Consider the following 12,080-nt stretch of genomic DNA (forward strand, 5'->3'; position numbering starts at 1 on the left):
GACATTTCCATAATAACAAAATCGTTATAGACATCAAAAGTTAGGCATCTTCTTCCCTCCCTCCCTCTTTCCTTCCCTCGTTTCTTCTCTGCCACTCCCCTTCCTTCCCTCCCTCCTTCTCTCCTTCCCTCCTTCCTTCCCTCCTTTCTTTTCTCCTTTTCTCCTTCCCTTCCCCCTCCCTTTCCTCTCTCCTTCCCCCCTTCTTTCTCTCATATATTCCCTCCTTCCTTCCCTCCTTCCCTCCTTCCTTTCTTTCTTTTCTCTTAGATTCCCTCCTTTCTTCCCTCCTTCCTCCCTTCCTTTCTTCTCCTTCTCTCCTTCCTTCCCTCCCTCCTTCCCTCCTTGCTTCCCTCCCTGCTTCCCTCCCTCCTTCCTACCCCGCTTTCTTCTCTTTCTTCTCTCCTTCCTTCTTTCCACCTCTCCTTTCCCTTCTCTCCTTACTCTTCCTCCCCTTTAACCTTCCCCCCTTCTTCCGATTCCTCCCCTCTTTCCTACTCTTACATTCCCTCCCATTCTTCCTCTGCCTTTCCCTTTCTCCTATTCCTCTCCTTTCTCCTCTCCTTCCTGTCTTTCCTTCTACACAATCTCTCTCTCTCTCTGTCTCTCTCTGTCTGTCTCTCTCTCTGTCTCTGTCTCTCTCTCTCTCTCTGTCTCTCTCTCTCTGTCTCTCTTTGTCTCTCTCTCTCTCTGTCTCTCTCTCTCTGTCTCTCTCTCTGTCTCTGTCTCTCTGTCTCTCTGTCTGTCTCTCTCTGTCTCTCTCTCTCTCTGTCTCTCTCTCTCTCCTCTCTCTCTCTCCCTCCCTCCCTCCCTCCCTCTCTGTCTCTTCTGGAGACCAAGATCTCCATGTTCCATCTGGCTAACACAATAATCCTTGCGTGGACTGCTGACCTCATCCCCCTCTCTGAGATCCCACGTCTGGAATCCACTTTGGCTTGAAAGGAAAGGGGGTCACATCAAGGACCCCCTACACAGGTCTCCAAAAAGGCTACTTGCAGCTAGAAGCGTCGTGTTGAGAGAGTTGTGCGTCTTTGAGTAGAGAGCGATGGGGAAGGAAGTGATTGTGAGTCCTCCCCTCTTCCAGATTTCCGGACTAGGAGGTTGTGTTGATTTCCCTATTTTTTGGACACTGCAGCAGTGATTAGTACATCGAGTAGGTATCGCAGCGAGGTGATACCTACTCCATGTACTAATCACACACGGAGTAATTATTACTATGTTATCCTATATTGTATATACTCAATCATTTATATACCTAGTACAGTAATAATAGCATCATTATTAATTATTATTAGTAGTAATTGGTTATTATCTATGATTGGACAGGCACTTGTCTTGAAATGGTATAGGGCCGAGGTCCAGCTGGAGAATTCTGGGAGTTGAAGTCCACAAGTCTTAAAGTTGCCAAGTTTGGGGATTCCTGGAGTAAGGTGTCTTATCTGAGCAGCCTCAAAGATCCTTTCCAGCTCTATCCTAACAGAGTGTATGATACCTGATCAATAGACACCTAGTTATTCCCTACTACAATGCTACTATAGATAGCATACTATATAGATCAGTGTTTCTCAACCTTGGCGATTTTTAAGTCCTGTGAACTTCAACTCCCAGAATTCTCCAGCTGGACCTCGGCCCTATACCATTTCAGACCGTGGCACGACAAAACCGCACTCCACTAAAGCGCGCCCGATTAAACCGCGTCGCTGACGTCATCAGCAGGGCGACAACAGCGACCGCGGAGAAAAAAGGGCGCTTTAAATAGCGCTTTGAAAGCAAGCCGATTCAACTTAAGGTAAGGGTTAGGTTTAGGGTTAGGTTTAGGGTTAGGTTTAGGGTTAGGGTTAGGGTTAGGTTAAAGGTTAGGATTAGGTTTAGCATTAGGGTTAGGGTTAGGGTTAGGGCTTAATTTTAGCTTTAACGTTTACAGCGTGCTTTTTTCGTCGCACTGTGATGACGTCAGCTACGCGGTTTCGTCAAGCGCGCTTTAGTCGAACGCGGTTTTGTGGTGGAACCATTTCAGACAAGTGCCTGTCCAATCATAGATAATAACCTGAGGTGGCTCAGTGGTTAAATGCAGCACTGCAGGCTACTTCAGCTGGCTGCAGTTCTGCAGGTCGGCTGTTCAAATCTCACCGGCTCAAGGTTGACTCAGCCTTCCATCCTTCCGAGGTGGGTAAAATGAGGACCCGGATTGTTGTTGGGGGCAATATGCTGACTCTGTAAACCGCTTAGAGAGGGCTGAGAGCCCTATGAAGCGGTATATAAGTCTAACTGCTATTGCTATTGCTATTGCTATAACCTGGGAGTTGAAATCCACAGGACTTAAAGCCGCCAAGGTTGAGAAACACTGATATAGATACTACGATACCCATTATAATAGATTCCAAAGAGGCAATCATATCTGCTTTCCTTAAGAGGCCAACTGATGATTTCTCCCCTTTTTCAAGGATGCCCTTCCGGAGCTGATGTGGGAAATGGAACAACAGCTGGGTTTATTGCGACTGTACGGCAACGAGAAGAAATGCGGGGAGGCCATTGAGACAGACAGCTGGCCTAGTTCAGGTACGGGGAGAAGGGAGCATGGCACCTCCCTGATACATGGTCCTCCGTTGGGTTGGCTGGGACTCGGTTGGCCGGCTGGGTCCCCTCTTGCTCCTCCCCCACTTCTGTGGCTGGTGTCGGAAGTGGGATCACGGGCAATCTGGCCTTCCTTGCTGGTCCAGAAAGTCGGGGGGGGGGGTCACAGGAGGCCAGTAATCGAGATGCCCCTTCTTCCCCAGGTTTCCACGAGGGTCAACAGTCAGCAGTGGCCTCCGACTCACCAGCTTCCGGGTTCGAAGATTCTTCACCCAGCATCCCTTCGGCATCCGGTTCCTATTCCCGGATCGGCCACCTAGAATCCCGCCTTGGTTATTCCAACGAGCGGCCCAAATCTGTAGGTAGGTAAGAGGAAGCGGGTGTGTTGATCGGCACCCGTCTGGTCCTGGGTGGAAAGGAGAGTATTTGTAGATCAGGGTTGGGTTGAGGGGTGGGGGTGTGTGTGTCCTTGGTGGTCTCTGAGCTTGGTTGCTTCCTTGCAGATGGTTCATTTCCTGAGCAGATACGTCGTCAGTGTGAAAAGGTAGAGGGATTGGAGGGGAGAGGAAGAGGAAGAGGAGGACTGTGGGGTCCCTGGTGCTCTCTGAGCTTGGTGGTGTTCTTGCAGATGTTTTATGATGGAGGAAGAGGGGGAGGAGGAGAAGTAGAAGAAGAAAGAGGAGGAAGAAGAAGAGGAGGAGAGATGGTAGTCGTGGTTCTTGGTACTCTCCGAGCTTGGTGGTTTTCTTGCAGATGTTTCATGATGGAGGAGGAGAAGTAGAAGAAGAAAGAGGAGGAAGAAGAAGAGGAGGAGAGATGGTAGTTGTGGTTCTTGGTAGTCTCTGAGCTTGGGGGTGTTCTGGCAGATGTTTCATGATGGAGGAAGAGGGGGAGGAGGAGAAGTAGAAGAAGAAAGAGGAGGAGGAAGAAGAGGAGAGATGGTAGCTGTGGTCCTTGGTAGTCTCCGAGCTTGGTGGTTTTCTTGCAGACGTTTCTTGACCCAGCTAGGTAACAATATCAGCACTGATGGTGTTACCTAGCTGGAGTAATGAAATGTCTCCAAGACAACAAGCCAGCCCAGAGAGACACCGGATGCCCCGAAGGTAGACTTATTCAGTGAGGACGATGCCGAGACGCCCTTGGCCTTCGGAGCTCAGGGTGTGGGTGGGTGTCCATCTCCCCACCTGCCCATCTTTCTCTCTCTCTCTCCTTCCACAGGGGACGTCGCCAACAACAGCAAGGAGAGGACCCAACGGAGCAGCATGCCACGCTCCTTCTCAGCGCCCTACGCCTCGTCCCAAGAGCAGCCTGCCGAGCCGCTGCCCGCCTGCTTCACCCCAGACCCTTTCTTGTACCCCAGCCCCCTGCATGCGGTGGCGCTGCAGAGCCCCTTCTTCCAGAGCCCCCTGTACGAGGACGCCGCCTTCTCCTCGGCTGCTTCCCGGGCCTTGTCCTACCCGGAGGACCCCGACGGCAACTTGGAGGCCTACGGGAACGACTTCCAGCTCTACACGGAGGCGGCTTCGCAGGGCCAGCGGGTGGAGAGTTACATCTCGCGCCTCCTCCGCCGCCGCAGCCAGCTGGTCAGAGGCAGCAAGCCCCGGACGAGCCTCGGCTCGGAACCGCTGGCCAAGGGTGGCGTCGTGCGCCAGAGCAGCCTCTGCAAGCGGCCCTCCGATCTGCTCTCTGTGCAGGCTGAACGCAGGCACCCGCCGGCCATGGAGAGGGGCAGCAGCACCCCTTCGCCCTGCGGACACGAGGGGGGCACTGCTGTCACCACCGCCCGTGTCTGGTCTTCGTGGGATGCTGCAGCCGAGAGGACTTTGGTCGCCAAGAGGATGGCGGAGGACTTTCACCCACCACCATCCAGTCTCCGGAAGCCCCCTAAGCTGCAGGCCTTGGCCCAAGGGAGGGCTCCCTCCCTAGACCACTACGACACTGTCTACCCCTCGTCCCTCTCTTGGACAGGGAAGATGGGTCCTCGCGGGGAAGTGGCCAGGAGCCGGTTTCTTACGAGTCGGAGGAAGGAGGCTGCCTGATGGTCAAAGCCCAGTACATCCCTGCCCAGCAGCCCCCCTGGGCCCAACAGGCTCACCGGGCGGGCCGGAAGAAGCCCCCACCCCTGACCAAAGGCCGCTCGATGGAACTGTCACCCGAGCGGGTCCCTCTGCTGGTGAGGGATCGGCCGCGGGTGGTGGCCCCCGCCAAGAAGTGCCGCTTTACAGACGAGGGGAACGAGGGGGCTGGGAGAAAGGGCAGCGGGAGGAAAAGTTCCCCCAAATCCAAGAAGGCCGCCAGGTCCCAGTCGGAGAACAGCCTCCTGAACAGGTCCAGGCTGAAATACGGGACCGTGGACCGGGAGGAATCAGCGCATAAACAGTCCCGGCAACGTCAGTTGCAGGGAAACGTGGGCAGCGGCTACCGCAAGTGGAGCTCGACAGCCGAGATCTCGCAAGAGGAGCTGTCTCCCGGGAGCACCATGGAGCCGCCACGGGGTCAAGAGGGGCCAGGCCCTACAGGGTACACCTATACGGGCAGCGACTCCGAGTGTTCGGGCGAGCCAGCCAGGAGGGCCCCCGTGTGCCGCCTGGAGGAGGGCCTGGTCGGTGGAGACAGCGATTCCAGCCTGAGTGACGGGGACTCGCCACCGCCGTACAGCAGCGGCGCGTCCAGCGATACAGACGAGAGCGGGGGCCTCGTGTGGCCGCAGCAGCTCTCCCCGCAGCTGGTGTCGGCGTCCGGCCCAGGAAAGGCAACCAGCGGGCAGCCCAAAGTCTTCGTCAAGATCAAGGCCTCTCACGCACTCAAGAAGAAAATCATGCGCTTCCGATCCGGCTCGCTCAAAGTCATGACGACGGTGTAAGGGAGCCCAGTCGGTTCCCGCCACATCCTGTCGGCTCCCCAACTTTCTGCAGGGGGGCAGAAAGTTCCCCTTGAATGTGTCTCCTCTTCCCTTTCAGCTGCCAGCCTCCAGTTGGTGCCAGACCAGGGACTGCTCCACTTTACGTCTGGGCTGGAAGGCAAAACACTGGAAAAAAACGACGCGGCCTTGGCTGGAAGGAAGAGAGATTTGGTCCGTCTTTCTCCCCCCCCCCCGGCCCCCCCATGCCCCCCCCCCAGCTGCACGGAAACTGCTGAGGTTGGCGCTTCCTGGCTGCCCTTCTTGCTAACTCCATCCATTCTAAAAGGGGAGGTATTTATTATGGCTTCCTTTTTCTTCCTTCCTTCCATTCTTTTCTTTCTTTTTGTCCCTTTTCTTCTTTCTCTCTTTCTTTCTCCTTCTTTCTTTCTCTTCCTTCTTGTCTTCCTTCCCTTCTTTTCTTCCTTTTCTCTCTCTTTCTTTTTCTTTTTCTTTTTTCTCTTTCTTTCCTCCTGCCTGCCTGCATTTTGCCCTATCTCCCTCTTTCTTTTTCTTTCTTTCTTTTCTTTCTCTAAGTTTCTTTCTTTGTCTTCCTTCCTTCCTGCCTTCTTTCCCTTCTTTCCTTTTCTTTCTCTCTTTTTCTTTCTTTCTTTTTTCTCTTTCTTTCTTCCTGCCTGCCTGCCTTTCCCCCTACCTCCATCTTTCTTTTTCTTTCGTTCTTTTCTTTCTCTAAGTTTCTTTCTTTCTCTTCCTTCCTGTCTTCTTTCCCTTCTTTCCTTCCTCCTTCCTTCCTTCCTTCCTTCCTTTCTTTCTTTCCTTCCTTCCTTCCTCCTGCCTGCTTGCCTTTCCCCCTACCTCCTCCTCCTTTCTTTCTTTTTCTTTCTTTTTCTTGCTTTTCCTTCCTTTCTTCCTGTCTTCTTTCCCTTCTTTCCTTCCTTTTCTTTCTTTCTTTCTTTCTTTCTCTTTCTTTCTTTCTTCTTTCTTTCTTTCCTCCTGCCTGCCTGCCTTTCCCCCTACCTCCTCTTCCTCCTTTCTTTCTTTTTCTTCCTTTCTATTTCTTCTTTCTTTTTCTTGCTTTTTCCTTCCTTCCTTCCATCCCTCAGTTCCTTCTTTCTCCCCCCCCCACACCTCCTCCTCCTCCTTTCTTCTTTCTTTCTTCTCTCTTCTCTTCCAGACGTTTTTGTTTTGAAACCCTGAACACGGAGTCCACCCTGCCGATCTTGTATACAGATATTTCTTCTCACCGTGTAAATAAAAATCTATGGTTTTGTTCGTGTGTGTTTCCGTTGAAAAGCTGCTTGAATAAACCTTTGGCTCGGCTTCCTGCGTCCCAGAAGGAGCATTTCAAAAACCAACTCTTCAAAAGCCACGTTTAAAACAAAAAGAAGAAAATAAACCTGCTTGCAGAGAGTATCTGTCTTACCTCCTGGCCCTCCCTGGAATTATCGCTCGCCTCCGGGTTGACCTCCTAAATGTTTGGGCTCAAAGGAGGCACCTCGGACCCCAAAGGTCTCCGGTGATTGATCTCCACTTCAAGCCGGAGGGACGTGAACTTCCTGTGTAGCCCATAAACCTGCAGCAGGCCGAATCTTCACTGGGGCCCCTGCAGATCCCGCCTAAGGTTCATCCACTCGCACCGAAGTTGGGAACTCCCCGAGGGCTCAACTCCCAGCTTTGTTGATCGACTTGTAAGCTTCCGCAGAATCCCCCAGGGCTCCCTTGATCTTATCAGTACGGGGAATCTGCAGGGATCTGAAAGAGAGGGCGATGGTCCCACCGAGCCCATTGGTGGGACCATCTTCGGCAAAAAAACGATTTTGCAGATATATTTGTATTTAGGCTCCCCGCTGCTTGAGATGTATTTTGCAGGGGTCTCCAAACTTGGCAGCTTTCCCGGCTGAGGAATTCTGGGAGTTGAAGTCCACAAGTCTTAAAAAATTGCCGAGTTGGGAGAGCCCTGATTTAAGGAGGGGCGACTGTCAGCCCCGGAATATGGACTCTCCTAATCAACGTTGCTTCTCTCTCTCTCTCTCTGCTCTGCACCGTTTTTTGGCATGGCTGCAGATTTTGCGACTTTACACCAAGGCCAACACAGAGACACACACACAGACACAAACACACACACACACAAACACACACACACACACACACAGGGACACAAATGTCCTTCAAGCAAATAGCAAGGAAGGATTTGATCTGTTTACCCAAAGTCACTCGAGGAAGATGAAAGGGAAATGCTACTGTAGTTAGAAGGGGAGGCCGCCCGCCAGCGTGGTTACTCAGGGGAGGAGGATACATTCCTCGATGTACGACCACAATGGACCCCCATAATGTCTGTTGCTATACGAATCACAGGTTCAGCGAGTTTCGCCCCGTTTCTTGCCGCTGTTGTTAAGTGAATCCCTGCAGCGTCTCAGAAGGTCGCCAGAGGGGATCACATGACACACACACACACACACACACACACTGGGACTCTGCAACCGTCATGAATACGAGTCGGTTGCCGAGCGTCCAAATTTTGATCACGTGACCGCGGGGATGCTGCAACAGTCGTAGGTGTGGAAAAAACAGCTGCAAATCCCTTTTTTTCCATGCCGCTGTAGCTTTGAACGGTCCCTAAACAAATTGTTGTATGTCGGGGATTGGCTGTGTCCCACCGACCTTGAGATAGAGGGTGAAGTGGACCCAGGCCTCCTGTGACACACTCACAACACACACATACAAACACACACACAAACACCAAACACCACACACACCAGACACACAACACACACACCAGACACCACACACACCAGACACACAACACACACACACAAACGCCACACACATAAACACCACACAGACAACACAGACAACACATATAACACACACACACAAACACCAGACACCACACACACCAGACACACAACACACACACACACAACACACACACAAACACCAGACACCACACACATCAGACAAACACATCAGACACACAAACACCACACACACACAAAACACACACACACAAAACACACACACACAACACATACAACACACACACACAACACATACAACACACACACTCCACTGCTCAGTTCCCAGCTGTGCATCCCATCTGAGCTCCACTTTCCATCCGGCTATCGGGGGTCCATCTCTTCCCCCCCCCTGCAGCCCCTCCTCTCTCCCCCTACACACACACACACACACACACACACACACACGCCCCTCTCAGGCGCCCTTCTGCTTCCAAGTCCTGCAGCCTGGCCAGCCCAGAGTCCCTTATGAGAAGCAGATGCTGCCCCCCCCGCTCCCCCCCCTGCCAGAAAAGGCAGCCAGAAAATAAGCCTTCCAAATGTTTTCCCCGGGAACAAGGGGTTCCTTCCCCCCCTCCCTTCCCCTCCCTCCCTCCCTCCCTGGCTTCCCAGTTTGGTGGGAGTGGGGGGCTGGCTGGCTGGGCGGCCTCTTCCTCCCGCCCCCTTTCTTGGGAGCAGTCCCAGTTCAGCTGCAGTTTCTTTAAGGGTGGGCTTGGATGGAATGTCTCTCCTCCTCCTCCTCTTCCTCCCTCTCTGCAAATCACACCCCCTCCTAGCACTGATGATGTTATCTAGTTGGGTCATGAAACATCTGAAAGAAAACAACCAAGCTCAGAGAGCATCCAGGACCCCACTGTCCTCTTCTACTTCCTCTCCTCCTCCTCCTCCTCCTCCTCCTCCTCTTCATCACCTTCTTCTTCTCCTTCTCCTTCCTCTTCTTTTTCTTCTTCCTCCTCCTCCTCCTCTTCTTCATCACCTTCTTATTCTTCTTCTTCTCCCTCCTCTTTTCTTCTTCTTCCTCCTCCTCCTTCTCTTCATCACCTTCTCCTTCTTCTCCTTCCTCTTCTTTTTCTTCTTCTTCCTCCTCCTCCTCTTCTCCTTCTTCTGCTTCCTCTTCTTTTTCTTGCTCCTCCTCCTCTCCTCCTCCTCCTCTTCTTCATCACCTTCTTATTCTCCTTCTTCTCCCTCCTCTTTTCTTCCTCCTCCTCCTCCTCCTTCTCTTCATCACCTTCTCCTTCCTCTTCTTTTTCTTGCTCTTCCTCTCCTCCTCCTCCTCTTCTTCATCACCTTCTTCTTCTCCTTCTTCTCCTTCCCCTTCTTTTTCTTCCTCCTCCTCCTCCTCCTAACCAGTAAGAGTAATTAATCAATGGAAGAGCTTGCCTCCAGAAGTCCATTTCTAAGAAGAGACTGAACAACTGTTTGTCTGAAATGGTGTAGGGTCTCCTGCTTGAGCAGGGGGTTGGACTAGATGACCTCCAAGGTTCCAACTCTGTTATTCTGCTTCTCCTCCTCCTCCTCCCCCTCCCTTTGCTCTTCTTCTCTCCCATCTCCTCCACCTTCCTTTCCACTCCAAGGAGAAGACACCCAAACTCCGATCAGCCACTCAGGCAGGGGTGCAGCAACGAACCTCTTCTGGGGCTTTTGCCCCTCCTCTCCGGCCTGACCGATGGCCCAGAGCTGGCACCAATCGAGGTGGGGGGGGCTTCCTTCACAGCCGAGCCCTTGGGGGTGGGGGGGAAACACAGACTGACCGAAATCTGAGCTGGAGGAAGCCGGAGAGGAATCTTGTCGGCAGCCCGAGGTTTTTTTGGCTGTCCAGTGTGCTGACTTGAACCTGGCGAGGGGACAGGGGCCTCTCCTAATCTTTTCCAGATGGGAGACAAAAGACCCCCCCCCCACCTCCACTCCTCCTCTTCTCCTGTCTTACTCCGCAGCCCGAGGGGGCTTCTTCTCCCAAACCAGCAATCGCTTAATATTAGGAGGGTTTGCAGAGAAGGCCATATAAAGCCATCCATCCCTCCATCCCACCCGCCCACAAGCGAAGCTATAAAATGTTCTTTGCAAAAAAAACAAGAGTTGTTAAAAAGTTTCACAAGGAGGGGTGGGTGGGAGGAGGTGTCTGCCTATCCGCCGGACAAGATTGAGCAGGATGGCTCCGGACCCTCTTTTGAATGCGCCTGGAATAGCAATAGCAATAGCAGTTAGACTTATATACCGCTTCATAGGCCTTTCAGCCCTCTCTAAGCGGTTTACAGAGAGTCAGCATATCGCCCCCAACAATCTGGGTCCTCAGGAAAGCGTGCTGCAGGGGGGGGGGGTCTGTCACCCCCATAGCATTGGGGGCTCAAAGCTGGCTTGAAGCCCAACGGATGGACGGCGGACTCGAAGTTGGCAAAAGTTTTGAGAACAGGGCTGTCCGTTGTGGACAGAAGGCCGCAGCCAAGCAGTTGTGTGTTGGGTGTGTTCTTTGGCTCAACAACTCAGGGTGTGTGTGTGTGTTTTATTAGAGAGCTGAGGTGGCGCAGTGGTTAAATGCAGCACTGCAGGCTACTTCAGCTGACTGCAGTTCTGCAGTTCGGCAGTTCAAATCTCACCGGCTCAGGGTTGACTCAGCCTTCCATCCTTCCGAGGTGGGTAAAATGAGGACCCGGATTGTTGTTGGGGGGCGATATGCTGACTCTGTAAACCGCTTAGAGAGGGCTGAAAGCCCTATGAAGCGGTATATAAGTCTAACTGCTATTGCTATTGCTATTGCTATTGTCGGTCATTGCAGGGGGTCCGCTTAGCGACCATTCGAAGCAGCGGAGGGGGGTTGCTTCCAGCAATACAGCCGCTTCCCCCGCCTGTGTATTTGCACCTGAAAAAGTCTCTCCATGCGCACAATCTTAGAAAAGTGGGGGGGGGGGGGAAATGAATTTCTGCAAAAATCAAGATGGCAGGCTGAGTTACGACCTGCTCGGCCAAACCAGTCAGAACTGGTTGGAACCCACCTCTGCTTCGAAGTTACAAACGCACTGAAAATAGGGACTTGCGACCGTTTTCCCACCCGTACGACCGTTTCAGCAGAGTCGCCACCTGCTCGAAATTCAGACTCTTGGCAACGGAGGTGTATTTATAGCAACAGCCATAGCAGTCAGACTTATATACCGCTTCATAGGCTTTCAGCCCTCTCTAAGCGGTTTACAGAGTCGGCATATCGCCCCCAACAACAATCCGGGTCCTCATTTTACCCACCTCGGAAGGATGGAAGGCTGAGTCAACCCTGAGCCGGTGAGATTTGAACCGCAGAACTGCAGAACTGCAGTCAGCTGAAGTAGCCCGCAGTGCTGCATTTAACCACTGCGCCACCTCGGCTCTTGTGTTTGCGACGGTTGTAGTGTCCCAAGGGTTACGTGACCCCCTTTTGCGACCGCCCCCCCCAACCAGCAGGTTTAAGGGAGAAGCCAGATTGATTGACAACTGCACGGATTCGCTTAACGGATGTGGCAAGCAAGGGAGGTCGTAAGAATTCTTGACATTCCCTTAACGCAGTGTTTCTCAACCTTGGCAACTTGAAGATGTCCGGACTTCAACTCCCAGAATTCCCCAGCAGTGGTTAGGACAGTGTTTCTCAACCTTGGCAACTTGAAGATGTCCGGACTTCAACTCCCAGAATTCCCCAGCAGTGGTTAGGACAGTGTTTCTCAACCTTGGCAACTTGAAGATGTCCGGATTTCAACTCCCAGAATACCCCAGCCAGCATTCGCTGGCTGGGGAATTCTGGGAGTTGAAGTCCGGACATCTTCAAGTTGCCAAGGTTGAGAAACACTGCATTAACGGCTGTTTCACTGAGAATTTGAGGCTCGGTGGTGGTC

At 52.5% G+C, this 12,080-nt stretch overlaps 1 protein-coding gene across 1 annotated transcript; it reads left to right on the forward strand.

Moving 5' to 3' along the window:
* Positions 1–2,426: 2,426 nt before the first annotated feature.
* DACT3 (dishevelled binding antagonist of beta catenin 3) lies at positions 2,427–5,629 on the forward strand (the record flags this gene model as incomplete). The annotated part of the gene is given in 4 exon segments (XM_087727941.1): positions 2,427–2,556; positions 2,775–2,933; positions 3,790–4,521; positions 4,524–5,629. Coding segments are annotated over 4 exon segments (1,932 nt in total), but the record flags the coding sequence as incomplete, so codon positions are not given.
* Positions 5,630–12,080: the final 6,451 nt, after the last annotated feature.

This window comes from Thamnophis sirtalis, unplaced genomic scaffold (assembly GCF_051295495.1).
Source record: "Thamnophis sirtalis isolate CommonGarterSnake01/CBP01778 unplaced genomic scaffold, rThaSir2_p1.2 scaffold_13, whole genome shotgun sequence".
NCBI lineage: Eukaryota > Metazoa > Chordata > Lepidosauria > Squamata > Natricidae > Thamnophis > Thamnophis sirtalis.